Source organism: Verruconis gallopava (genome assembly GCF_000836295.1).
Source record: "Verruconis gallopava strain CBS 43764 unplaced genomic scaffold supercont1.5, whole genome shotgun sequence".
Lineage (NCBI taxonomy): Eukaryota > Fungi > Ascomycota > Dothideomycetes > Venturiales > Sympoventuriaceae > Verruconis > Verruconis gallopava.
In genome coordinates this window covers 1-26,877 of record NW_015622141.1, presented here as the reverse complement: position 1 = coordinate 26,877, position 26,877 = coordinate 1, and the positions used below count along the sequence as shown (strand labels likewise).

The 26,877-nt window shown below is 47.6% G+C and overlaps 8 protein-coding genes across 8 annotated transcripts; 3 read left to right on the top strand and 5 right to left on the bottom strand.

The window, feature by feature from the left end:
* Positions 1-168: 168 nt before the first annotated feature.
* On the bottom strand, positions 169-2,191 carry PV09_01901 (uncharacterized protein). Its single transcript, XM_016354859.1, has 6 exons — positions 1,769-2,191; positions 1,587-1,722; positions 1,349-1,533; positions 1,188-1,292; positions 756-1,138; positions 169-701 (listed from the first exon to the last, which is right to left on the bottom strand). The coding sequence occupies exons 1-6, from the start codon at positions 1,886-1,888 to the stop codon at positions 296-298; spliced, it is 1,335 nt and encodes a 444-aa protein (XP_016216875.1). The 5' UTR covers positions 1,889-2,191; the 3' UTR covers positions 169-295.
* Positions 2,192-3,868: 1,677 nt separating this feature from the next.
* Positions 3,869-6,787, top strand: PV09_01900 (uncharacterized protein). Its single transcript, XM_016354858.1, has one exon. The coding sequence runs from the start codon at positions 4,302-4,304 to the stop codon at positions 6,522-6,524; it is 2,223 nt and encodes a 740-aa protein (XP_016216874.1). The 5' UTR covers positions 3,869-4,301; the 3' UTR covers positions 6,525-6,787.
* On the bottom strand, positions 6,609-8,218 carry PV09_01899 (uncharacterized protein). The gene has a single exon (XM_016354857.1). The coding sequence runs from the start codon at positions 8,099-8,101 to the stop codon at positions 6,800-6,802; it is 1,302 nt and encodes a 433-aa protein (XP_016216873.1). The 5' UTR covers positions 8,102-8,218; the 3' UTR covers positions 6,609-6,799.
* Positions 8,219-8,805: 587 nt separating this feature from the next.
* On the top strand, positions 8,806-11,076 carry PV09_01898 (uncharacterized protein). Its single transcript, XM_016354856.1, has one exon. It carries the CDS (start codon positions 8,993-8,995, stop codon positions 10,982-10,984), a length of 1,992 nt encoding a protein of 663 aa, XP_016216872.1. The 5' UTR covers positions 8,806-8,992; the 3' UTR covers positions 10,985-11,076.
* A 93-nt stretch (positions 11,077-11,169) lies between these two features.
* Positions 11,170-12,997, bottom strand: PV09_01897 (uncharacterized protein; the record flags this gene model as incomplete). Its single annotated transcript, XM_016354855.1, has 4 exons — positions 11,170-12,194; positions 12,250-12,588; positions 12,658-12,744; positions 12,807-12,997. The coding sequence occupies 4 exons, from the start codon at positions 12,995-12,997 to the stop codon at positions 11,183-11,185; spliced, it is 1,629 nt and encodes a 542-aa protein (XP_016216871.1). The 3' UTR covers positions 11,170-11,182.
* Positions 12,998-13,091: 94 nt separating this feature from the next.
* On the bottom strand, positions 13,092-16,878 carry PV09_01896 (uncharacterized protein). The gene is made up of 4 exons (XM_016354854.1): positions 16,617-16,878; positions 15,534-16,499; positions 15,125-15,478; positions 13,092-15,074 (listed from the first exon to the last, which is right to left on the bottom strand). Exons 1-4 carry the CDS (start codon positions 16,710-16,712, stop codon positions 13,833-13,835), a joined length of 2,658 nt encoding a protein of 885 aa, XP_016216870.1. The 5' UTR covers positions 16,713-16,878; the 3' UTR covers positions 13,092-13,832.
* A 147-nt stretch (positions 16,879-17,025) lies between these two features.
* PV09_01895 (uncharacterized protein) lies at positions 17,026-20,151 on the top strand. The gene has a single exon (XM_016354853.1). It carries the CDS (start codon positions 17,440-17,442, stop codon positions 20,032-20,034), a length of 2,595 nt encoding a protein of 864 aa, XP_016216869.1. The 5' UTR covers positions 17,026-17,439; the 3' UTR covers positions 20,035-20,151.
* A 13-nt stretch (positions 20,152-20,164) lies between these two features.
* PV09_01894 (uncharacterized protein) lies at positions 20,165-21,114 on the bottom strand. Its single transcript, XM_016354852.1, has 2 exons — positions 20,582-21,114; positions 20,165-20,529 (listed from the first exon to the last, which is right to left on the bottom strand). Exons 1-2 carry the CDS (start codon positions 21,008-21,010, stop codon positions 20,467-20,469), a joined length of 492 nt encoding a protein of 163 aa, XP_016216868.1. The 5' UTR covers positions 21,011-21,114; the 3' UTR covers positions 20,165-20,466.
* Positions 21,115-26,877: the final 5,763 nt, after the last annotated feature.

The window sequence follows — 26,877 nt, the reverse complement described above, 5'->3', positions numbered from 1 at the left end:
ACAAGCGATCAGAATTGCCTTACGTGTAGGCATTTCTTGTCACATGTCGACGCTCAGTAGGCTTCGCTACTAGCCACCTACAAACACTGGCCTCTTCTAACAAGGTGCATATGCCGAGATTCTCGACAGACAGCTGGAAATGAATCGCACCAAGACTCAAGGATCAAGCACGAGACCTGCTGGTCGGCGAATGAGACATGTCCTGCTTTCTAACGAATTAAACGTTGCTCGTCTGACAGTGTCAATTCGAGCGAAGAACTTTATTCTATTGTACACCTTTGCTTCATACCAAAAATCAGGATTCTTCCGAGTATCTAGTGTAATTTCCTTGATGTCTAAAACCTGGACCGGGGGTGAGCTCGAACTCATCGCTGTGCTCATCTTTCATCGCCGCGTCCCTAGAAGCGAATGACACTGATATGATGGTCCTTGATTGGATATTCTTTGACGATTGCATCTTTTGATCCAAGTTGCTCGAGAACGGTTCCGAATTCATGTAAGAGTTGCCCTTTGTTGTTCCGAATGCGCGAGGCCAGACTCGCCGGATTAGACTGGCTATGCCCGGCATGCAAGCGCAAATCACAGCAGTCATAAGTTCAATAAGAGACCATATCGCAACCTCAGTGTAGTCGTAAGTAGGGTTTTGTGATTTACCCCATTTCAGCAGCGTTGTTAGGCGTACAACACTACAAGCAGTGACACTATTAGGCATCAGCAAAGACAAAATCATCTAGATGGTGTGGCTTAACACGTACAATAAACCAGTGGCGAAGACCCCAGAAACAGCGATCCGTTTCCTCATCGTCATATGCAACCTCATGATTGGCGGAATGGGCAAAATGAAAATTGCAATGTCGAGGGCCATATTAACACCTGCCATGGCAAATGTCTGTGCGTTGATATTGACGCACTTCGCAGGATGCAGACCATCCCAGCCTTCCCAAACGTAATTGAGAGGACGACAGTACAAGCCCGTCGAAATTGTTCCACCAAGCAGATAGCCAACGATCAGGGCTATGACAACATAGCACCGTATCTGGAAACTCTTCGTCTTGAATATCTGAAGGTACAAGAGCAGGATCGACAGCTTCGTGACGCTGGAGAGAAAGACGTACAAGAACTCCTCAATATAAAAATACTGTGGCGTCGTTAGTTCCTGGCGTACTTCAAACAAGTTTACGACATACAAGGAGCGTCTTGGAGATATCATGAGCCTCAAGCTGCCAGATGTCTTGTCCCAGCCCGTGGTCAACCATCAACTGCGCAATAACAGCAATCGGCGTTAGGCAAAGCTTAGCAGTTGCATTAGCAAGCCGTTAGGTGACCATGAGGGTAAGGTTAAACACACCAGACTGATTCCAATCGTGTAGTCGTCCCAAGCAAAGTTGCCGCCAAAATATTTCAGGCGCGCAAGCAACCTGCAACCGACGGCCAGGGTTGCTAGTCCAAAAAATGTCCAGTTGATGGCCGAGAGATGGGAGCCGACATTTCGAACGGGTACACCACAGGCACCATTGAAAACCTTCTTTGTCTCTTGATATAAACGTCAATTTACGGAGGCAGCGGACGGAGAGAGAAAGACTTACGGAGCTGCTCTACCACTGTGCAACTCTGTTGCAAGCAGACGAGTATTTCGTTGTTCAGTGCCTCATTCGTACATATGCACGAGATATCCGTGAGCGCGCAAGTCGATTTGGGCACCTCCGTCAGAGTACATTGAAGCTGAGCTGCGTGAGCAATGGCCGTCCCTCCGGGGATGGTTACGAACTGCACATGATGGCAAGGCCTTTTGCAACTCTTCCAGGACAGCAGACGAGTTGGTTGCTTGAGCCAATGCGTATTGAAACAAGCCTAAGGCCACAATGGCACCGTGCAGGCGCTGTTTCATTGTTTTGAGAATCTACTGCGTAGACATGCGGCTCAGATGTATTCGAGAACGTGTAATTGATGGAGTTTCGACGGGCTGTGGAGCGTGAGCTGTAAGGATTAGGCCAAAATTTTTTAGAGAGCGGGAACGGCAGCCGTCACTCCAAAGTTTAAACTTTACATACGAGGCGGGCCCTTCTTGTATCGCACATGGCTATTCAATCTTTCGTTTCTTAGAACCGCGCTCGTCATTCTCCACAACGGCCCCATGTCACGGCAAAGACAACGAACGACACACTATCTGGGGCTAAGACAGGAAGACGTTCCCGATGCATGCCCTCTTGCCGTGCGCAAAGCACGATGCTGGTGGTGTTCATCTTAAGCACGGATCATCGGATACACGCCATCCAATTGCGCCGTTGCGTTTTGCAGCCTCGCTCGAGGGTGCGCACTGGCCTGACATGTCGCGTAGCATCCCTTAAACATGGCTTCCATGCAGACGAACCGTGCTCACCTTGGAAAGCAGCACCTTCGTCTAGGTCTCCAGAGAGCCTTGATGCTGGATGATGTGCCCTCCGTGATAGGGGATTCACGTTATCCGCTGGGTGATGCATGAATTGCAAAAGTTTGTCCTTCGCACTACTGCGGGGGGGGGGGGGGGATTCAATGTGCTCTGCAAGGTACGGGGGACTTCTTTGATTTGCGCGTTGCTGACATCCGATGTCGTCGACGGAACCAATTTGCTGGATACTGGCTTCCAACAGCCAGAGCTTATCTCAGTGTCACTAGCGGGCCTCGTGTGTACAGGTTCGAAGAAGGAACATTTTGTCGAACCATCGTCAGCATCAGCATTGTCATCGGCTTGTGCCCTCGTCGTCATGATCACACAGCAGCATCAGCATCAGCTCTAAGCCAAAAAAAAAAAAAAAAAAAAAAAAAAAAAAAAAAAAGAGCTGGTCTGTCTAGCCCAAGCATCACTTTTGACCAGCAAGCATAAACGCACGGTCAAAGAATGAGGCCTGTGATAGCTTGGGATCTGAGGTACGCTACGGGCGGTATTGTGCGCTCGCTGCTGTTAGCTCCAGCCCACAGTATGGAAAGCCTGGTGCTATATGGAGAACATCTGCATTGTTGTAATGCAACTATACAACTTATTATTGCGCTGTTGCTATCTCTGCACATGGAGAAACGCCTTGTCCCGTGTGGCTTGGGTCTATGCTCGGCTAGTTGGTGCGGATTTGCTGCAGACGAAGCCTAACGAGGGCCTCCCTGTGTTCCGAACGACGCTAAAGAGCAAATTACGTTTGGCGTGACACTGGCGACCATTGTTCAAGAATCTAGAAACGTTAGCACAGTCTGCAAGTCTTCAGGAACATTCCGAAACAACGGTTGGCTCCCTTTTCCTTGCGTCCGTATGCACACAAGCTCAGGGAAAGAGGTATGGCATAGCAGATGCCTTCTCTGCAGCCCAAGAACTTGAGAACTCTGAGCAATGGTGACCGTCAACTTTCTAATGCTTTGGGCACACTGGTTTGAAGGGCTTGTCGAGCATCCTCACCAGTGCGAAAACTTTGACCCTGTCTACCCGGCCTTTCGTGCTCTTTCCAGCCGTCATGTGTCGGTGGCCATTTTCATAAACAAAGGAGCCAGACGGAAGGCTTTGGCCACCTCACGGAGGTGACGGCACCGACGGCGCAGATCCGCTCTGAAGGCGGGTCGATGCTCTCACTACGTTTGATAATGATTGGTCAAATCCAAATCTGGAATTCTGTCTTCGCCACATCTCCCTCTCCACCCAGTGTGCACGCACGTCGTGCTCAGTCCTGACTGAGCCCATCGATCCTAGGCGCCAAAAGCACCAAGATAGTCTCGTCATGATTCATGGCAGGCATCTTAGCCAGCAAATGAATTCCAGCGCAACAAAGACGTAGGTCAATGGGATGGGTGATCTGTCCGAAAGCTGAACAGTCCCTACTTCGTAAAAATGACATCGGCCCGATGTGTCACATTTCTGTTGAATACACGTCTACGGCTCCCAGGAGCTTGCGCCGATTTGTTCTCGACTGGCCACTATCTTTTCATCGACCCTTTCCCCTCCTCCATCTCTTCTAAAATGCAGAACACTGACAGGATCGACTTTCGCTCTGTTCCATCCCAAGTTAACCTCGAAGAAACACTCGAACTTCGTTTCCGTTCGGTTTCCAACTCCGCAGGGTCTTTTGTTCACGCGGATCCGGGCTGAATACCGTGGATACCCACTCCTGGAATCCTGGAAGCGATTCATTTCATATCCGGACGATTCTCAAAACACTGAATCGTGCTTGGCACGGCTGCTGAAATTGGTAACAAGCTCGATAGAGAGTTCGCTCGATTTGCATTGACCAGTATCTCCACTTTTGCCGCTGGCCAAGGCCGAATTTAGCAGGAACCTGTCCATGGCGAACTCACTGCATTCGCGCTCTTGCAACGGTGGATTTTCGACTCTGTTCGATGAGGAGCAACAATCGACGAGATGGATGGACATTGTGCTCCCTATTCCCAAATTAAGGCCTTCTCTGAGTGTGCGCGGGATAAATCCTGCCCGAGATCGAGACAGCAAATTCGCAGAAGAGCCTCCGACAAAGAAGTCGAAAGTGATGACTTCACGTCCGCATCAAGTGGTCAATTTACACGAGTTTAAACTTTACGAAGTTACCAACAAGGCCTTCATCATATCCGGATTGCGTCAGATTTATGACAATAGCTTAGAGCATGGTGTGTCCCTTTGGAGCACGGAACAAAACTGCCCGTATAGCAAAACTAGTTTATGGTTCCAAAACTGCTCTGTTCGGGAAGATTCGTCTGCATTTGTGCCAACCAGTCTTTATCAGCGTGCTTGCCAATTGGACAAGGCTCTGGCGCACCTTCGAACACGACCCCTAACTGCTGCTGAGGACGCTGGCTCTGCAAGGTCGCTGAAACTTGCTGTTATGGCTTTTGCGAGTCGCTGGTCTCGGGCCCCAGTTACGTCTCTCCATGTTGAGAACCCCTTTCATACCGGAGAATCTACCTTGGAGAATGTCGTCTCTCAGGAGGAGATGTCGGAGTCCAATGATTTTGAGCATCTCCTTCAACAGAGTCTGTACACCGCAGCGATGACGTCGATTCAGCGATGGTCAAAATGTGATTCTTTTAGGATGATTCTGGCCCAAATCCTCGTGTTCTTTATCAAAAGACCTCCAGATGAGAACGACGTGGTCGAAATCCAAAACCTTTGGGCCGAGCGGAAGCGATGCGGACACTTTCAAGCGGAACCTGGAGCTGCGAGTGAAATTAATAAGTCAACGCATTATCCAGAGTCGCGCGCAACCTGTTCCGACCCTCTCACCGCGGCAGATAATTTCACGACCTCTCAATCTTTCCGGAACTTGATGCGGAGTGACTCCCGAGAGGTCCATGTTGGTAATGCGCTTCGACATTTACTAGCATGGGGCCCAAAGATACGCTGCTATATAAGACAAGCTTTTCTTCGTCACATCAATGACAACGAAGGATCATCGAATCTAGAACTTGCTAAGCAAGTCTTATCAAATTTCAACATCATGTTTTGGCTAGCGATTATGTGCGATACAGCTGGCTCAGCACTCGACCAACGAGCCTTGACAGTCTCAGACCAGGATGCTGAGATACAATTATTTAACAGCGAAAGGTTCGACGCAGATGGAGAAGCTGATAACAAGGATGAAGTTTTCAACCAGTCCAAGTTGGAAATCAACGGAAATACGGTAGCTCCTAAGCTATGGGGACGGTTTTTGATGCTCTCAAATGAACCTTGTGAAAATCCGTACTTGTATCGAGGAGATGACCTAGTCGAGTCCGCGAAGAGAATCTTGCGAGAAGCATCACCACTTAAGATTTTACTGCTCCGCAAGGTTTGTCAGCTGCAGGCCTTGATGAAAGAAAAAGCGTCTCCAGGGGCTATTGAACAATGTATCAGTGATGCTCTACAGGTCTGCACCTATTGGAACATGAGATTCGGTGAATTTTTCCAGAATTCTATCTCGCAGCACCGGAGCATCCCCTTTAGCATCCGCAGTTGGTATGTTATGCTGCTTGGACATTGGTATCTTGGCTATTTGCAAGTTGCCAATTGCATAGAGCAGTGCGACAAGCAATTGACCTGCACGACAATACAGGCTCAGCTTCGACGAGCTTCTTCTCTTGTCCAACAGCTGCAGCGGGAAGGGGCATTCACCATCTCAACCCTCGCTCGTGTATCGTGCGAGGATGTCGAGAATAACGTTTACGATAAAAGCAATCAAGTTTATCACGATGCATGTAGGGATAGCTCGATGCTTACAGACCCATGCGGGGATTGTATGTTTCTTGCTTTGTCAACGTCATGCGACACATTCTTCTCATGGATGCGTACCTTACAATTACCCCCGGATAGCTCACAGCCCGGCAACATCTGGCTTCACCGTAATATCGACTTGCGCGAGGTGCTTGACAACTACGTTGTTTGTATCCAGGCGTTGAAGCTGTTTGGGCGACAGTACGACGTTGCGAAGTTAACAGCAAAGTTCTTCGAGGAACGGATTAACCTTTTAGGAATGAATGATCTCACTAGTCACAGAAACTACATACGTCGAAATTTTGATGCCATTAGGGCGTGCTAAAAGAAGACGAACAATCTCTATTTGTCTCCGTGTACGGGGCAGGAGTCAATGGAACCGGTCAGCAGATGGAATGGCTCAATGTAGTGAAAAAAATACGTCTGTCCATTCGATCCTAAATCTTTATGCAAATAAAGTAGGGTAGGGAGTACATGTCGTACTTTGTCCTCGTCGCTCTTGAATGCGATGAAGTACGTAGGGCGGAGCAGTCGGGCTTGTATTTGACTTGGACAGATACCGAAAATGAAAGCCTGATCATTATGCTGTTGGACACTTGTCTACAAACGAGGTTTCCATCCTCGCTTCGTCGCATTCAAAATCTCTTGCCGGACGGCAAGATCATTTAGGATCTCTTCCGAACCGCCGCCGACGACCATCATCCTCAAATCCCGCGAAGTTTGCTCAACGTTGGCGCCAGCTCCTCCCCGCTGGTAGCCTGCACCACCGAAGATCTGTTGAGCCTCGCGTGCAGCTTTCTCTAGCAGCTTGCCGCCCATCACTTTGGCAAGCGCAATTCGGCCGGCTATCTCCTGCGATTCCCATTTTTCTTCTGAAAGGTTCACGTGGTAGGCAATTTGCTCAAGCCACGCCCAATGAGACTCTACATCTCTCGCGATGCGAGCTATCTTCGCCCTGATGACCTGATTAGTGATCAACGGCTTGCCAAATGTATGCCTCTTGTGAGCGTAAGCAAACGCGTCACTCATGCAGTCCCGCGCTCGACGGTTGCAGCCGATTGCCATAACATAACGCTCTCGATTGAAGTTCTTCATGATGATCTTGAAACCTTGGCCTTCTTTACCAATGAGATTCTCAACGGGCACCTTGACGTTGTCAAGCTCAATGAAGGAAGCGCCGCCAGCTTTTTGGCCCGAGTTTGGAATACGACGATGAGATAGACCCGGGCTGTTCATAGGAATCACTAGGACTGAAAGACCGCTCATCCCGGGGCCGCCTGTACGCACGGCTGTCGTCATATGAGAGGCGTATGGTGCTCCTGTAATCCACTTCTTGTAGCCATTCACAATGTAGAACTTCCCGTCTGGTGACTTTTTGGCCGTGGTTTTGAGCTGCGCCACATCACTTCCTGCATCAGGCTCCGTAATGCCTAAGCAGAAGCTTGTTTCCAGCGTGAAGAGCCCCGGCAGCCATTTGCGCTTCTGTTCCTCCGTTCCCCAATGTACGATAGGCGGTGCGCCAATGACCGAGGCTCCGGACAAGCTCGTCATAACGCCGCCGGCCGGAACGCGAGAAGTCTCGTCAGTGGACACGAGAAGATGGAAGGCATCAAGTTTGTCTAGAGAGATACCGGCTGGTAAAGGGTGGTTCTTGGGACGGTATTTCGCAGGAATGTCGGTATGAGCAAAACCGGATCTGGTCCATTTGAGCGCGGCCTCACGAGGAGCTTCTCCTTTCTCTTCCCACTCAAGCGCGTAAGGCAAGATGTTTTCTTCGAGATACGCGCGCAGTCCATCACGCAATCGTCGATGTGTATCGTTGTAGTACGGCGAATGGATATAGTTCCATGCAGGCTCAGCCCACGGCGCGATCCCTTGGAGTTTCTTGTCGTCGGAAGCCATACTTGGGTAGAGCTGACGGCAAAGTCATGGACTGATGGGTCCTGAACCGTATAAAAATACCGTTCATTGCCACTGACACGGATGGGCGCTGGCGCGAGGGGTGTCAGAGGGGTTTGGCCTCGGCTTTTTAAAGACCTCAGCCGCCTAAGGACTAAGTTACGGACAATGTATGCAAATCTCACGTGATACTAAACTCGTTGACAAAGCAAACCTGACTCAACAGCCCCATACTTCAGCTTCACATCATTGACTATTTTCCATTTCTGGTACATGGGTATTTCACGGCTTGAAGCGTTTGAAGAGCAACAACAGGATGCTTATCCTGATGTCACGAGAGCTGAGGCAGCTTCTGTAACCTAAGGTTCTGTAACCTAAGGTTCTGTACCAGATGCGATCCCCACTTCGTGACCGCTTAATAACTTTGTCCAACCACCGAACGTCATTCTGGTAGACAAACTGTGCACTCAGCTCCTCCTTGCATGATGTTTTCGTCATAGTGTCCATGTTCGGCATAAGTTTGTCTGCTAACTTATCAACTTTGAGCAGCTGATAATCCATGTCAGCATGGTATTACTGCTGCGCCTCCTAACTCCCTGAACTCTGTTCCGCTTACATTACATAAATGCATGGGTGTGCTGATCGAATTCCTTATATCATTGGATAAAAAGACATCTAGTTTTGGTAGACCGCATTCATTTTCTATACTGTTTTTAGGCAGAAGGGAGGCCTCTCAGATTACCGGTCAATGCGAGAAGTATATAATGTCCAGTATTGGCGGCGTCTTTAATCTTACTCATTATTGTCCACCTGGTCTTTCATAACCAAATAGAATTGGCTCCATACCTTTTTTTTTCTTCTCTTACCCTTGTAAGAATTAACTTCTTAAGCAAGATGGCCGAAATCAACAACGGTCACGATAGTGATGAAACCCCTTATGAGACAAATCAAACGTCCGCTACATCTACTAAAAGTGACGATGAAGTTGAACTGCTCACAGGAAGCGTATGTGAAATCAAGAGCTTGGTCGAGAAGCCTAAGGGTGGCGAGATGGAGGTTATCGAGAAGGACAAGTACGACTCAACCTTGGAAAAAAAACCATTTGAGCAATACGCGCTTGTTACAAAACGGATTCTTGATGAAGAGGGAAAATTAAAAATAAGGACACTACAAATAAATTCTCCTCAGCTTCTGAATGCTTTAAAGGACGTGGTCGAGTATTACCCGTCTGAGTCGCTGGACTTCACCAACCAGGTTTCGTACGACAGCCCATATGAACTGCTATACCATCATCGCAGTCAATTAGAATCTTACAAAGAGAATCAGAATGATGAGATGACGAGCGAGCATATCGATCTCCTTCTACATTTTCTAGCAAGCGAGGCAGGCGACAAGGGCAAGGACGCCGAGAAAGCCCTGGCATCTGGATTGGTCACTTTTGAAAATGCCTGGATGGCCTATAAACCCGGAGAACTAATATTCACGAGCTCTTATGGTCAAGACAGGTTGTATATTCTGAACCAGACAGGATACCACAAAGACAACTGTCGTGGAAGATATTTTCAACTGTCATGCAATTTCAGTTCCTGTGATGGCGAGAATGTTGGCACAGCTCAGACTAACCTTGTTATTTGGGAGAAAGACGACTTCGTGGGAAAGACGGCCTCGAAAATCACCAGCTTAAGTGCGATACCACTAAAATACTTAGACGAGGATCAACAAGAACTTATCAAGGCGAAACTCACCGAACGCGGTAAGCGGTATCTTGAAATTCGCGGTGTTAAAAGTTGGGAATACGACGGACTGTATCTGTACCTGAAAACCCCCCCTTACGACTTCTACGACGAGCGTTCAAATTACGATGGCAAGTGGCTTCCTCGCACCTGCACTGAGCGAGTCGTACTGGACCCTAAAACTTTTATCGAAGAGATGCGTGACCAGAAAGATGTTAGCGCTGCTATGGGAACTTCAGATTGCTGCCGCCTCTCAAACTGTGATAGCAACCAATATCAGTCGCTTGAAGCGGATCCCATGCTATGTCCTCCTTACGTGTATGGTTTCTCGCTTGAGTCGAAGGAATGGTGCAAATATTTTGTGGACAATTTGTCACCTGTAGTCTGGCAAGAGAATGCGATGGATGCTTTGATACTCCCGAATGCTCAGCGGAGACTAATCCGTTCGCTGGTCACGTCGCATCGGTATCCTGATCACGCCCGTGACGAGGCATCACTCAAAGGCAAAGGCTTGATCATGCTCCTTCATGGTACTCCAGGCTCGGGCAAAACGTTGACAGCAGAGCTTACCGCGGAGCAGACCAAGCGTCCTCTTTTGAAACTCTCTACTGGCGAGCTTGGATCTTGGGAAGAACGTTTGAGCCACGAGCTCAAGAAACTACTCACTTATGCCAGCATATGGAAAGCTGTGGTATTGATTGATGAGGCCGATGTTTTTCTTGAAGCACGTAGATCTGGCTCTGACAGCGCGTTCAACTCGAACAACATGGTAGCTATCTTTCTTAAGCAGCTTGAATATTTTCAGGGCATTTTGTTCCTGACCTCAAACCGGGTCGGCGTATTCGACCAGGCAATTCGTTCACGCTTGCACCTTGCTATGCAGTACCACGCACCAGATGAATCACGTCGAGCACTGCTTTGGAGGCAAAAGTTGAGTCAACTGCAGGAAGTGGATATAAGCTTCGATATGGAGGACGCGATCAAAACATTAAGCAAGCCGGCTATGAATGGCAGAGAAATAAACAATGCTGTCAATACAGCAAAGACACTTGCAACCGCGGAGAACAACGGAAAGATGCGACTTGAAGATTTAGATACTGTGGTCCAAGTATGGCAAGAGTTTCAGAGCTCCATGGAGCAGTTAGATGTATAGACTGGGAGTGCTTTTCTCAAGCTAGCCTAAACTTTGGAGCTACAAATGCAAGTCACGTAGAAGATTCTCAAATTGAATCTTTTGATTGAAAACCAGTTTTCTTCGTATTTTCTGTGCTGTGTACTCGTCGCATTACATCTCTTTGGACCAAAGTCTTGAATATGTGTACAATCGCACCAATTATACTGGAAAAAAGTATTACAAACCCAACCAACCTTTGCTTCTTCCTAACTCAAAAAATTCCTTGATATCTTCAACCACTTCACTACTTTTTTCCCACGCAGGGACCCCGTTGCTCAGATTTTCTTTCCGTCGTTTGACCCATTTGAGATTCTGAACCGCTGCGGCCCACATGGGACTTATAGTGCTTGGGCGGTCTTGTGTAGATGCTTGAGACGATCCTTTAAAGCCAACAGCCTTGCTACCTAGCCCGGAAGACAAGGAAGCCTCGAAGGATCTTGCGTGTGGTAGACCCTGTCTACGCAGCTGAACCGATGAATTGGTGTTGTACCAGCTGATTCCTAAAGGTACCTCCGAGTATCGAGCAAAGCAATCCTCTTTCTCAACAGTAGCGAGCCACCTAAGGCTGGCTTCCGGCCCTGGGAGCCAGTACATCATAACCCAATCCAACACATTTGCAGGTGTGAAGTTGGTATGTTCAGGAACGTTCTCGATTATAGTAGACATTCTGTGCTGTAGAACAGCGGACGATCGGTGGCGTGTTTGAGTCTTCATAAATGGAGGAGGGGGAGGGATATGGGAGATATTCGGTTTGAGTACGTCCAAGAGGAATGCTAGGAGTCCGGCAGGAGAGTCACAGAACCCATACGCGAGGGTCTGTGGTCGCTTAGTCACTGAATCTGTTGAGAACCCATATTTAAATGCAAAGGATTCAGTTTCCACGTCATATTGACTGTCGTTACCAGACACAAAGTTCTGTCCCAATTCAATGCCATCTTCCTTTGCATGAGAGTGATTCGTAGAATCATCGGCAATACTAGTATCTGCTGCTGCGCCAAAATCAGAACTCGTGTAGCCAAATGCGAGCCATGAGAATCTAGCCCCGGTAAGTCTAGCAATCTGATATTTTAGCCAAGCGTCCTTGCTTTTCAATGGTTGTGGCGGAGCAAGATCGTTTGCACAGCTTGTGTAAACAGCAGCAACCATGCTCTCATGTCGTTGGACAAGCATACGCGCGATTTTGAAGCCCCTGAAACGATTTAGTTAGCAGTAGACTGAAATGAGGGAGTTTACATGTTGGATACCAGCCATCGCCCCAAACAGCAAATCTTCCATACCCTAATCTCTCCATCAACACTGCAAGCACATCTGCTGTTTTAGCCGCGCCAAAATCTGGATATTGACTAGCGTCGCTAAACCCAAAGCCCGGAATACTAGGTACCACTACGTGGAACGCAACGCGCTCCCTGTGAATTCCGCCCTCTTGGATTGGTTTCGGTTCTGGTTCAACAGGGTTCACGAGTGCATCGATGCAGCGAGTTATCTCGAGAAATGATCCTGGCCACGTATGACAATAAAGTAGGGGGATTGCCGATACTCTGTCTGATCTATGGTGCACAAAATGGACACGTAAAGACTCTGTTCTCATTTCCGGACTGGCAGCAACGTCCTCTATGTCAATGTCACTGGTCGGAGTTGACGAGGAGGCAGACAAGGGATGATATGTAATGAGTGTACGATACTGTCGTAATGTTGAATTGAAGAACGCTTCTTGTGAACGCCAGTCGTAGTTTTCGAGCCTATCCCTGATAGTAAGCAAGTAGTCCAGTAATTCTGGGATCTAGTGCCGATGTTGATATACCAGTAATCAATTAGAGGCTCTAGGACAGCTCTTGGAGTTCCAACTGCCCATTTTCCAAACTCCGCAATTGATGCTTCACGTGGCATGCGTGTCAGTTCTAATTTCTTCCTTGTAAGATCTAGATAACGCAATGACACATGCATAGTATATGGTTCTATGACCGTCGAGGCTGGTGATGTTGGCGAGGCCATGAGAGGAGAAACGAGACCATAGTAGCAGGGCCCGCCTGAGCTGTAAAATCGATCAATTATGGATCAGGAATACGCAGACAGTATTGTATAATAAGTACGAGATAGAAGCGAGAAAAGTACTTGAGCGACAAAGAGCATCATGCCTGTAAGCCAATGTGTAAGGAAAAGCGCTCAGAAAGACGGTAAGGCTATTGCCACAGCCGCAAAAGACTACGTCGTCCTTATCTTGCAGTGACTAGAATGATCTCTAATTTTCTTTTACTTCTTGTTTGCAGAGTCATTTGAATCTGGATCATCCTCTCAGTTATTGACCATGCTCTTTGACGGAAATGATCAACAAGTGCACCGCCGCATTTGCCACACCAGGAAGTGGCGTCTGCAGGGTAAGACCAGGAAGTTGGCCACTCACAGTGCAGAAGACATGATTTTCGTTAGAAGGCTATGAAAGATTCCCTAATATCCAGACGCATGTGAAATGACAGGGAGCACTGTTCCGCGCCTACAGATTTCGACTTTACCGTTGCGAAGGTTGTAAAGCGTTCGTAGGGATCTGCAAGGCTGCTGACGATGTCTGCCATCATTTCCGGAATGTGCCACACGAACTCTCCACGAGAAAATGGGGCTTTCTTCATTATAACCGTCGCTTGATCCTAAGCCCCTGATACGAACCAATTAACTCTTCTTTTGCCTCACAAACCAAGCTCTGAATTTCCATTTGACGCTTTCGGAAATAGGATTCACCAACCCGAGAGTAAAAAAGCTGTTATGTTTCATCGCAAAGCCCTGACGCTGCCTTGATCTCTCTGCCAGCAGGCCTATGTGGCGCGGTGCGCGGTTAGACTTCTCTGACTCTCATCTGTTGGTTGGCAACACTTGTTCCGGTGCCGTTGTTCGGATTAGAGCCCCGAAGATTCAAGTTGCCAATGCGACTAACGAGTGCACCACCGACGGCGTCTACAGCCCCACGGGGACTAGCCAAACTCGGTGCTTGTGCAGCGGTTTCTTGCACGCGGAACAACTTGATATTAGTCTTGTTCCAGACTCCGGCAGTCCCCTTTGAAACTAGAAGCTCGCTCGTGAAGATGAACCCCCACAGGAGACTCTCATACCAGCCCAGTGAGAGCGGGGACCATTCGAACAAATGGACGCGTATGGGCGCAGGTTCAATGACTGGGAGTTGCACAGTTTGAATTGCAGCAAGAATGGCAGTCGTATCCTCCAACGTCATTTGGGGAAGCTGTGAAGGCAGTTCGGACACAATTGTTAGAATGGTGTGAAGCGGCAATTCGGGCTGCCAACTTTCGATCCAGTCAGCAGTGGGCTGAAATGAACCACTTGCTGTTACTAAAGGCGTTAAACTATGCAGACTGCTTACGCTGTTTGTTCTGGATAGCAGAGGCGCGCCAACTGGCATTTTCCCTCTTGCTTTCTCAGACATGCCTCGTAACTGTTGCGGAACGGTTTCATCTGTTGTAGATGATATAGACGCCGCTCTCGACCCATGGCTACTGGAGTGCGGAGGTGGCGAGGTTGATGACTGCGGGCCTGTTTGAGTCGGCGACTCTTGGGCGTTGTCATCATCTTCATCGTCACCGATTGTAAATGCGCTATCCTCTGGGACCTCCCGCAAATTTACCGGACGCTGTTGAACTGGAGGGCGACTGCTGTCGGTCGAGTTAACGCGTATTAGGCGTTGAGACGCCATATCTTGTTGGTCCTTCCTCTGTTGGGCGAGCCGCTGTAACTCATGCTGGCCTGCTTCCAGAGAGAATTCTCTGAGAGCCTCGAATCGCCTTCTGTTCCTTAGAATCGCATACACAAGGTTCGGGTTTTTTTGAAATTGATGTTCCAAAATGGCATTAAGAGCCTCGAGCAGAGACTGTAATAGATCATGATTCGTCTCATTGGCTAGGAGAAAGGAGGGCGAGGACATGGAGGCAAAAAGATTTAAAAGCTTCAACGACGTGGCGCGACCGATGCCTTCTAAATAAGGTGCGATGTTGTTGATAATTGCGAGTAGGGCCGGAAAAATCGCATCATGCTTCCCTTTACCTGAGGTAAGGAGAGTATAGATTGACTTTGGATTGCGTTAGTAAATCTTGCATCATAAGGCCTGCTAACACTCACGGTGAGCAAATAGTCGGCATATGTGCCATGAAAGTTCTGTATGCGAATACTTTGTGGCAGAGTTTCTTGGCCTTTGAAGCGCTGATTCAGGCTCTTGCCATAGTTCGGTTCCACGCTCATCGTTTGCAGGATGAATACACACATGCGGATCAGGCCTTGTTTTGAAGGATCGTTACGCTGATCAAGTGCATAAAACAGGACCAGAATTGTAAAATCATGCGCTCGCTCCGTGTTGATGATGAAGGATCTAAAGCGTTTATTACACTGGAGTGCTTCCCAGAAGAACATGAGCATCTCTGGCGCCCAAGCGATCGATTTTTGACTTCCCGGTAGGTAAGAATTGCTCGCTTGTAACTATACAGCATTTGGTCAGAGACACTTGATTACTGTCTTGGTTGTTATTGCGTACCGGTTGATTCAGAATTCTTGTCATGCCGTCTACAATGAATTGGAAGTCTTGCGGCCTATGAAGTCGGCCTAGGAAATGTCGGAAGTAATTCTTCGGGGTGACTCCCTGTTGTGTCTCTGGAATGGGATACAACATAAGGACAAGAAGCAATTGAAGACAATATGTCACTAGAAGTTGTCTGTTGTCCTTAAATACCATGTGATCATATGGAACTCGCCAGCTTGCGGGATTATATTTGAGGGTCGTGTTCATTAATGAGCACAAAGTAGAGAGGACAATCTGTTTATCCGGCATTGTAGTCAGATATGTGATGGCACGCACGCCTTTAATGGGAAGAATCGTGGGAGACATGTACATCGCGCGACTGCACATGACGAGAAGTAGACGTAGAATCTCGGTACGATTGTTCTCAAACTCTTTGGTGCTGGGTATTGGCGTATGGCAGCCTACGCCTGTCTGCCATATTGCGTAACTGACCTTTGACTTTCCCGGTGGTGTCTTGGGAAGAGTGAACTCCGAGTAAAACAGTAAGTCCACTAGTGTGTCAAGGAGCTCTTCTGCGAGCGGCTTCGCATTTTCAAACTCTGGCTCCGTTGTGGTCATGGCCGGGTTGGCCGTTGTAGAGTCGCCATCAAAAATTACTTCCGCTTTGTCATGTACCTGGCCTTTCCTTGTTCGTTTTTTGCGCGCGGACCAAAAAAATTTCTCTTCCCATTCTTCTAAATTTTCGGCTTCGTACAGAAAAGGCAGGATTCGAGTGAGGACGCGGATACAATTCAAGGCGTCCCGCTCCGGGGCGATGTCGGGATCTGGGAAGGATGGGTGATTGCGTAGGATGCAGAGCTTCGAGGACACGGCAAGAATCAGCGTCTCAAGATTTGGAAGGTTTTTATCTCGTGCACGACGTATATCGGTGGGCGAGAAAAGGGTGAAAACATCTTCGGCCGACTCGGGGAGCTCCCAGAACTACAGAAAGGACATGAACCTAGTTAGTTTGTGGACGTACAAAAGAGGCCGATGACATAGGAGGAACAGAGGTTTAATGTCTTCAGATCACACCAGGTGTGTCCACGGCATACATACACCGGTCCAGTAGTCATCGTCCGCGGCTATGACATTGTCTTCAGACAGCTTGAAAATGCCCTGTTTGAAGACCAACTTGGAGTCGGATGCCCCCATTCTCGGTGAGCCGGTAAGCCTGCAACTCGTACGAGCCCATGCATACAGCAGTGTGTAGCGAGTTTATAATCCTACAACAGTCAAAGCGGAAAGACAAAGTGGAGCGCTCTATACGGTAAAGGAGTGCGAGATCGTGAGCGCCAGGACGGTTTGTAGCTGTGCTTGCACTTTGCTGATGGAGCTCAGTTGGTTGTCCGGAACACTGACGTCTGGCCGCATGGTGTCCTGGTGTCCTGAGGTATTAAGGCACAAAGGCGACAGTTCTCAAGTAACCAACTTTTCAGTTCAGTCTTCATGCTTCCTGCATTGTCCAAGGCAAACTGCTCGCACTGCTCTGCTTTGCTCTCGGCTCTACGCCGCTGCTATCCATTTGAGCTTTTGCTCTTAGTTTCACTTGCCTTCTGTATCGTTGCTTGCTGCGGGCTGTACATCTTGAACTGGCTGTCTGCTCTCCAAACCGCTTGCTAATCCTCTGCTGGCTCTGAGTTTGCAGGCTCGAGTGCATTAGCACACCACTCAGAGGGTGACGCGCCGCGTCATGTCTCCATTTTGCAGGACCTAGAACCAGTAATAACACAATAGAGTAGAACCCAAGACTAGCATTTACCCGTTCGCTACTGTTTCTCGCGTACGTCAAACGGCTTCCAATTCAAAGGCCACCTTGTGCCCCCATCACATAACTAAGACCATATAACGTCGCCGAACATCTTGACACTATTGCCGAGCCATGTCGAAGCGAAAAGCCAGCGATGTCGCCAGCGGAGCCATTTCGAAACGAGGAGCCTCTGGCCCTGCAACACCGTCTTCGCAAGCTGATAGTGATGATGACTACATATCGGATGACCACAATTTAAGCAGCGATGGCGAGTATATGCAGGCCAATCGTCTCGCAAGCCGGTTCGGTGGTAAGGCCCAGAAAACAGCAGCGGCAAAGGCTGCTCAACGGACAGGCGGCGGCGCCGGTGGCGACAAGGCATTTGGAAACGGCACGCGAGACTTTTCCCACCTTGAACTTAAGCCGGACCACGCACAACGGCCCATGTTCATCGACCCTGTGAATTATAACATCATCGTTGAAAGCTTTGCGCCGACCTTCAAGCAGGCAGAAGACTTCCTGATCAACGTAGCTGAGCCCCAGTCTCGAGTGTCACGTATTCACGAGTACAGCCTAACAAGCAACAGCCTGTATGCCGCCGTTTCTGTAGGCTTAACCACTCAAGATATCATAACCCGTCTAGACTACTTCTCCAAAACGCCGCTCCCGGAAGAGCTCGTTGACTTCATCTACCAGTCTACTAAGGCTTACGGCCAGGCAAGATTGGTGCTAAAACACAACAAATTTATGGTTGAGAGCTCGGACCCGTCAATTCTCCAAACCCTTTTGCAAGATCCTGAGATACGTGGTTACCGGGCAGATGAAGGCTCGACCGAGCTGACCACCGAGGCAGCGCCGCAAATGGGGAGTTTGTTCATCCCCGGCACGAAACTTGCGGCTGGAGCGAAGCAGGCAGATAATGCACAGACAAGAGTCCAAGATGAAGACCAACCAAAGGAGTCGACCGAGCAAGATGCAATGATGGCGCAGCTTCTCGAGGAAGATGACGATGACGAAGAGCCTGATCAAGTCCATGCCTTTGAAGTTAAGCCTGCTTCAATTCAAGCGCTGCGAAAGCGCTGCGAGGAGATTGATTACCCCCTCACTGTCGAATACGATTTTAGAAACGACACCATGAATCCAAATCTTGAGATCGACCTCAAACCGGCGGCACAGATTCGTCCATACCAGGAACAAGCGCTAAGCAAGATGTTTGGAAATGGCCGAGCGCGTAGCGGGATTATAGTCCTCCCATGCGGAGCAGGCAAAACGTTGGTTGGTATTACGGCAGCATGTACCGTCAAGAAAGGGATTATTGTACTCTGTACGAGCACCATGTCCGTTACGCAGTGGCGAAATGAGTTTCTTAACTGGACAAACATAAACCCTGAAGACATTGCATGTTTCACTCGACACGAGAAACAACGATTTCCCCGTGATACAGGTGTTCTGATCACCAACTACACTATGATCTCAATGGGCCGTGGTGAGGACGATGATGGTGAAGCGTCGACAGCTGCAAAGAAAGGCCCCGGTCAGGACAAACGTCGCATGGCGCATGACACGAAGCGTGTCATCGACTTCATCCGTAACCGTGAATGGGGCCTCATGATCCTTGATGAGGTGCACGTTGTACCAGCAGAGATGTTCTCAAAAGTAACGTATCGTGTCAAGGCGCACACAAAGCTAGGTTTGACCGCGACGCTTCTTAGAGAGGACGACAAAATCACGGAACTCAATTTTCTGATTGGTCCAAAGTTGTTTGAGGCAAATTGGCAAGAGCTCAGCGAGCAGGGACACATTGCTCGTGTTCAGTGCGCTGAGGTCTGGTGTCCTATGACATCTGAGTTCTACGAGGAATATCTCAAGGCAAAGACTCCACAGCAGCGACTCTTGCTTTCTACAATGAACCCCCGAAAGTTTCAGGCATGTCAGTTCTTGATCGACTACCACGAGAAGCGTGGGGATAAGATTATCGTGTTCAGCGACAATGTCTATGCACTCAAGGCATATTGCGACAAAATGGGCAAATTACGCATCGATGGCAAGACTTCTGATGCCGAACGTTTGCAAACTTTGGAGAACTTTAAATACGCGAACGAGACATGGGCTGCTGCTTTGTTTTTGTCCAAAATCGGTGACACGTCACTTGACATTCCCGAAGCGACTTGCCTTATTCAGATATCTTCCCATTATGGCTCCCGTCGCCAGGAGGCTCAACGGCTCGGTAGAATTCTTCGAGCAAAACGGAGAAATGACGAAGGTTTCAACGCATTTTTCTATACTCTCGTCAGCAAGGACACACAGGAGGTCTACTACGCAACAAAACGTCAACGCTTCCTTGTTGATCAAGGCTATGCCTTCAAGGTCATCACTCATCTTTCGGGTATTGATAAGCTTCCTGGTCTCGCTTTTGCTACACGAAATGAGCAGATCGAACTGTTAAAAGCTGTTGCAGTTGACGCTGCCACGGCAAACGCAGAGGCGGAAGAAATCGAGGACGACATATGGGGCAGCGGAAAAATGTCGAAACGAGCTGGCGGCAGCAGCAAGAAGTTTTCGTACAAACGCTCTGGGGGGATGCTGGCAGACTTATCTGGAGGTAGCCACATGGTCTACGTCGAGCAGAACAAAGGCGCTAAGGCAAAAATCAGCAAAAACAGCAGCATTCAAAAGATTATGCGTGCAGAGAAGAAAAAGCTCGATGCATGGAAAAATATCAAATGATTTTTATCATGATAAGAGTCATAACGATATCAATATTAGCGTAGACATTTGGTCTTATTAATTTTTACCCTTTTATTTTTTCAAGTTATCAACAATGAAGATGCTGAATGGTATACAGTTTTAATATTATTATCATGCCGTGAATTCAGACCTTCCGTCGAAAGGTCAATATCCGGGCATAGGTTTGCAAACCCATCACCTCGGATCCGCGAAAATTTTATTGATATTTTGGACGAAGGAACATTCTGTTATGCGGCTGTATACTGCCCCAGTTACAGCTCAAGGTTGTTTCGTAAATGTGACACTGACCACGTTCTTCATGTGCGGAACCATATTCTCGATGCTCTCCCCCAGGATGTCAGGGGACAAGAGAAAGCCAAATCTGAATGATTAGACCTCCACTAGGTGAATGATTTCTGCGACGAAAAGGTGCTATGCCTTGATGCCGAAGAAATTCGAAAGACCTGTCAATACAGAATTGAGAGAAGAGAAAAGCTATTCTAGTCAGTACTCTTCTTAATGACCAGAAGAGATGAGCAGGGCATACCGGCGAGAGTTCCGTGATCAGTGGTCCAACATCGTTGAATAGCGTAATCAGTGTGTCCGTGTTGTTTTCAGACAATAGTCTGTTGGCTTGAATAAGAACGCTGTGCGCAGCAGCTGTGCCCTCGTCATCGAGAAGAGCATTAGCGTGGCTGATCACTGAGATGATCTCGTTCAACGTGTTTGAGTTCAAAAGTGTGCCCAGAGCTTGAAGCGTCGGTCCAATGTCGTTTAACAACGTAGCGATGTCCGTCAAAGACTGACGCTCTGCTATCGAACGTTCGACTAGCGCTTCCACTGCAGGATGTAAGGCAGTTGTGTCGGATGATGCGACGGGATTAGGGTCTGGAGCTGCACTCCGCTCGTTGACAGCTGAAGGTGAGGCAAGAGAAAAAGCCCCCCAGAGTAGCACTGAGATGAATGAAAGACGCATGTTTGGGATACCCGTGTAAAATCGATTGAGATGCAAGCTGAGATCGGGATGTTCTAAATGAATGTTGGCTAGAGTGAAGTGGTAAACTGTAAGTTAATCTGGAGATGAACTCCTATTTCTACTCCATCTTTTTTTCACTGGTACGGTTGGCCGGTGCTACGGCACACCGTCAGTGGGGCATACTTGCTGTCATGAGGACTACATCGCATACATTTGATCATGTTCGGATCTAGGTCGTTGACTCGAGCAATTTGCAGGTAATGGGACAATATGAAACGAACTAGCTTATTGTTAGCCAATGGAGAAGCGATTCGTTAATAGAACATCCCACCAGCCACAATGCTAGGTAAAATAATTGACCGCAGGAAAGTCTGGGTGCTCCGTACAGTAGACGGAGATGGATTCGAGAAGACGGCAGCATAACGAACTGCTGTTTGCTATAGCGTCATATTCAAAAGCCGAGCCTCGCTTTGTAATGCATCCCTGTTAACGCCTTCCTATTTCAAAAGATTGACCTCGGGATTCGTTTCGTAAGCCTCTCAAGTCCTGACTGTCAATCATTTGTAGTGAAAGACCATTCTCCGCTGACAAGAGCTCTTTTGAAACGGTGGACTCACAAGAATTTAACATCCTTGCCGCTGATCGACGACGAACGAGATGAATACGACATCCGCTCAATTTGTCAAAGCTTGACGAGGAACCTCTGAAAAATCGAAAACTCGAAAATGAAACCCCATCACGCAATTCTGATCACAGGAAACCCTCGTGTACCCCATCTTTGTTTTCTACATCGATCCGAACTTGAAGTGGAAATCAGACCAACACACACAGTTCTTGCAAGCTGCAAGGGATTTTCAGACTACATCATACAAGCGATAAGATTCGATCCTTTCTGCGTACTGACAAGAGTTCACACGTGATGGATGCATAAATTTGAGAACATGTTCTGAGGCTATCACCAGACATCGTTTTGGTTGTTTTGCCTTATCGTGTACAGATGACCAATCTTTAGTCGACGATGATTGCCGTCCATTGTCAAAGTGGTCTTTCCTGTTTGCACTGGTTGAGGTTGTTGAGCTTCACTGTTTAGCTTCAATGGAATCAAGCCTCCGAGATTTTCCCCAGTGGCTAACATGTTCCGTCATGGGATGTACTGGAGCTTCAATAAACCTACATGAGTCTTTACAACCTCTATTTTAAGCATAGAAGAAGACTCATTGATATTTAAGATGCCGCTTCGGCCCTTTCCTGTCAAAGACAAAATTGCGACTATCATTGGGACTGGTTCAGGCATACATCTTTCGTTTGCCGAACTATAAGTTGAGAATGGGACCAGAGTCATAATTGGCGACTTAAACTTAACAAAAGGAGCGAAAACATTCGTCAAAACAGCTGGACGCCAAAAATTCATCTCCTCAAAATGTGATGTTTCGGAAAGAAAAGACCTAGCGAGCTTAGTGGAAGTATCTACTTCTTTTTATTAAGATGCTCCAGACATATGGGCTGTCGTCGCTGAACGACGTCCCTTATCCCGGCAGTTCTATCGCAATTTGATTTCTACATAGTTGCGAGGCTGGAAAATGTAATAGCTGAAGCTTTTCGGGCTGTTCAGCACAGGCATTTTGCTTCAACTGGAAGTACCGACTGAGCGTCTTGAACAATTAGAGTCAATTCGCTTGCTGCAAACTAGCCTTTGTTGTCAATCTGGTTCGTCTGAGTTGCTTCTTGAGCTAGAAGTCCTTCGTTCATTCGTAATGACGATAAAAGCCTGAAAGAGATCAAATACTCGTCAGTCCAAAAACCCAAATCTCTCGACCGAAACTGATGAATTTTCTGCACTAGATATGGGCAACACACCTGATGGAACGCATGGGCGCCATGCCTCAGTGGGAAATAGTGCGTTCCGGGCTCAAATTGCATTGAAGTTAATGACGCCGAGCGCCTTGTTGCTGAGATTAGGATTTGATTAATGCCACCTATGCTCGTGTCGTCTGCTGACAGTGCTTTCCACAAAAAGAGGCTATCAATTGCTTGAGAACTTCCATTAGCATGGTATGGCAAGTGATGTGCAACTGGATCTGATGAGGAACATCGCGTCCGGTGTAAATTTGTAGCTTCTCCTAGGCTGTCCATTTTTTTTTGCACATGACTGCCTAAGTCTCATTATGTTACAAGGCTGTCGCATTTGCAGGAATTAGATTCCATTTAGAAAGAAAGAGATCAGCGGCGTCATGGAATGCCAGTTGGTCGTCATGTGGCTTCCAATATCGCTGAAATGTGTTGCACTTCGACAACCTACAAAACGATACTATCCGGAGTCAAGACTGCCCTCTCTGAACTCCCCCTTGCTGACCACTCAGTAAACCTGACATTTCCCATTGACCTCACTTCCCCTGAAACATCAGCAGTCTTAGAGCTCACTGCTCACGTTCAACAGCAGACGGGCAATGAGATCTCCACGTATCGCGGCCCGCGCCCCACGCCCCACGCCCCATGCCCCGCGCTCCACGCCCTTCGCTCCACGACTTGTATGTGTTTTTGAATGGCCAAAATTTTCATTGCGCCACTTTACGGGTCGAAGGACTACTCGTGCCATCTAAGTCGACATAGACCAGAGATAGTGACTGCCATTTCTGGTCGAATAAGCAATGATCTGCAGTCCGAACTAATTCTATGGTTTTGAAACTCTTGTACTGGCGTTATACCTTCAAGTCCAACTTTATGAGGCCTTTGAAGCAGTACTTGTCGTCAAAGAAAACCTGAAAAATGAACTGAGGAGGTCTATGGCGAAATATTGGTTGAATAAATTGCCACAGCTAGGACAGGACTTTTGATGCATAAATTTATGGTCTTTGGAGGAATTGGTTAGGGAAATCAGAGAAAAGGACACGATAAAAGCCCTAATCACTGAGAACAGTCCTGAGTAAGTTTATATTTCCAACGGACTTCTTGAGCAGACTATGGATCACATGAACGAGTGGAATAAATTTACAAAGGTGCAATAACTTATTTGCTGGATTCTGATGATTTTTAAGCGGTTATTTTTACGAAGTAATGCCTCCATTTGTAGAACTTTAACTACAATAGCAATAAGTTGAATCAAGCTAAGAAGCGCGTCCATTATTTGGAACTAGTCGACAAAGCTGCAACATCAAGACATATATATATATCTGTATTTACTGACTTTGGCCCTAATCAACTCAGTCTCCGATTTTCTTCATTCTGTACAGGCACGGGTCGACCAAGATGACGCAGTGCTGCTCGCTGCTTTTGAAGCTATCAGGCTCTCACGGAGGTTGTAAAGAAGCGGGAAAATAATTACTCTACTAGTGAGATTTACACGAAATTTACCCTTCTTTTTTTCCTCATTTCTTTACTCCAAACCAACACCATTCCTCATCCAGAAGTATATGCTGCTAACGTGATCATGGTTCTGATGTGGATACGATCGGAAGGCGACAATTTCGGAGCCCGGAGGTTCCGTTTCGGCTAGGCCGCTAACTTCTACTATTGAGCCAAGTCAGGCTGGTCATTCACTGACTGTATTTCGTTTGAAGTTTTGCTTGACTTGCGAGGATTCAGGAAGAATTCGATGGCTGCAACGGCTACTGGTCCTCGTTCTTCGTTAAATCGGCCCAAACCATTTCAATGCAGCATATGCCACCAAAGCTTTACAAAGAAAGAGCATGTTCAACGACATTTACGCTCTCATAGAAAGGAGAAACCATATCAGTGTCCTGACTGTAAGAAGTCATACAGTAGAAAGTATGTCCAATCAAGAGTTCATGAATATGGTGTTGAACCGCTCTTAAGGGATACCCTGGCGCGGCACCGTCGTGAAGTTTGTGAGCCACCTCAGCCGGTAATTCCATCAGATGCGAACAAACCACCTAGCATAATAGCGACCCTCGACCCAATGATGGCATCCAATGCCGAGGCCCCATCAACGCCTACAGCTATTTCTGCCCGGTCCTCTGTGTCCAACTTCGACGCTTCCGGGCATCGTGTAGCGGCAGTAAGCTCCTGTAATATCAGTAATAAACCTCCGTTTCTTGGCAGTCCTGAAAGTCTGGAAAATCCTGGTGATCTGTGTCAGGACAATCACGAGAATCATAGTCGAGAGCCATCATTGTCAACGACACTCCAAGGTCATGACAGCAGCACGCTACTATCGTGCCCAACTTTCAACGAAAACTTTACAGCATGGAATATTGATACTAGGCTGCACAACGACATTTTCGACATGGAAACATTTGGCGTGGTCAATAGTGGGCCGCTTGCAGACACTTTCAACGAGTCTGTGGACGCCAGTATCTTACAAGCTCAGTACATTCATGAAATGTGGTACACACATGTTCCTGAGAAATCTAACGACAGCATATACCCGGTGAAAAGCTTCTCAGAAGATTACAGCTTTGGGTCAGAGCCTGTGTCCCCGAACAGCCTCGGTACAGAAATTGACAGTCGGTATCGAGGAACTCTTGAACGTTGTCTTCGAATACTTCCGCACGAACCAACAATACCCTCGTTGGATGTTTTAAATATCTGCATACGGATTTACTTTACTAAAGTACATCCAATATTCCCAATCATTCACGCGGCAACTTTTGGCCCAAGCAAAGATAACGCGAGCTTGATAATTGCGATGTGCGCAATGGGAAGCCTCTTTCTAGGCTCTGAACACGGACTTCAACAAGGCATTCACTTGTTCGAGCGTATTCATAAGGCGACTCTTCTGGACTGGGAAAAATTGTTGCTCAGAAGGCCAAGCAAGATGATTTCCATTGTGCAATGTGCGCTTATTTGCCAAATGTTTGGTATGCTTTCCGGATGTCCGACCCTGTTAATTACCGTCGACGCATTTCACGGTCCACCAATAGCATGGGCAAGACATATTCAACTACTTGAAGGCCATAATCATATACAACTTGACGCAAGCCTTGAAGGAGCTGAGCTTGAGAATTTGTGGAAGTCATGGGCCCGCCATGAGGAACTTTTGCGCGTTATGCACGGTCTCTATATTATCGATGCCGAGCTCGGTAGTCTCCTCCATAGGGAACCTCTTAAAAGTATTCAATCATATGCATTCTCGTTCACATCTTCTGAATCTGCTTTTTTGGCTTCAAATGCGCAAGACTGGAAAAGAACAATTATTGCAGACAAGCAGCAGCGGAGCGACCAATACCCGGAACGAGATCGATATATACCTTCTTCTTCAATTTTGGATTACCAACAAATACCACTTGTTAGCTCGTTCACAGCTTATGCAATCCTGAAGGGTATAGAAATGCATATTACATCTACATGGTTTCTGGAGTGCAAACCCAAGAAGACCCTAGATGAATGCCGAACGGCGCTTGCCCACTTCTACAGCCAATTTTTTGAAAGCCAAGAGCAGATCCTGCATGACAAATTTCAGTTACTGATTTTGTGGCATGTGTTATGCATGAACACATACGCTAACTTCAATCTCCTAGAGAAGGCTGTAGGTCGGGACGGATGCAAGCTAAAAGCTTTTGAGGAGAAAGAGATGATCAAGTGGGCAAATTCGCTAGATACCCAAAAATGTCTTTTCCACGCGATTGCAATCACAAAACAGGCTGAATATGCAAACCAACTTGTTGAATGCGCAATGCATGTGCCTCGTGCGTTATTCCGGGCAGGTATTGCAATTTACAGTCACATTCATTACCTGTCGAAAGGTTTCTCGAATCAAGGCACGGCTCCAAAAGAGAGAGCTACGAGGAACCTAGTTTTTGGGTGGATTGTTCCGGGTTAGGGTTAGGGTTAGGGTTAGGGTTAGGGTTAGGGTTAGGGTTAGGGTTAGGGTTAGGGTTAGGGTTAGGGTTAGGGTTAGGGTTAGGGTT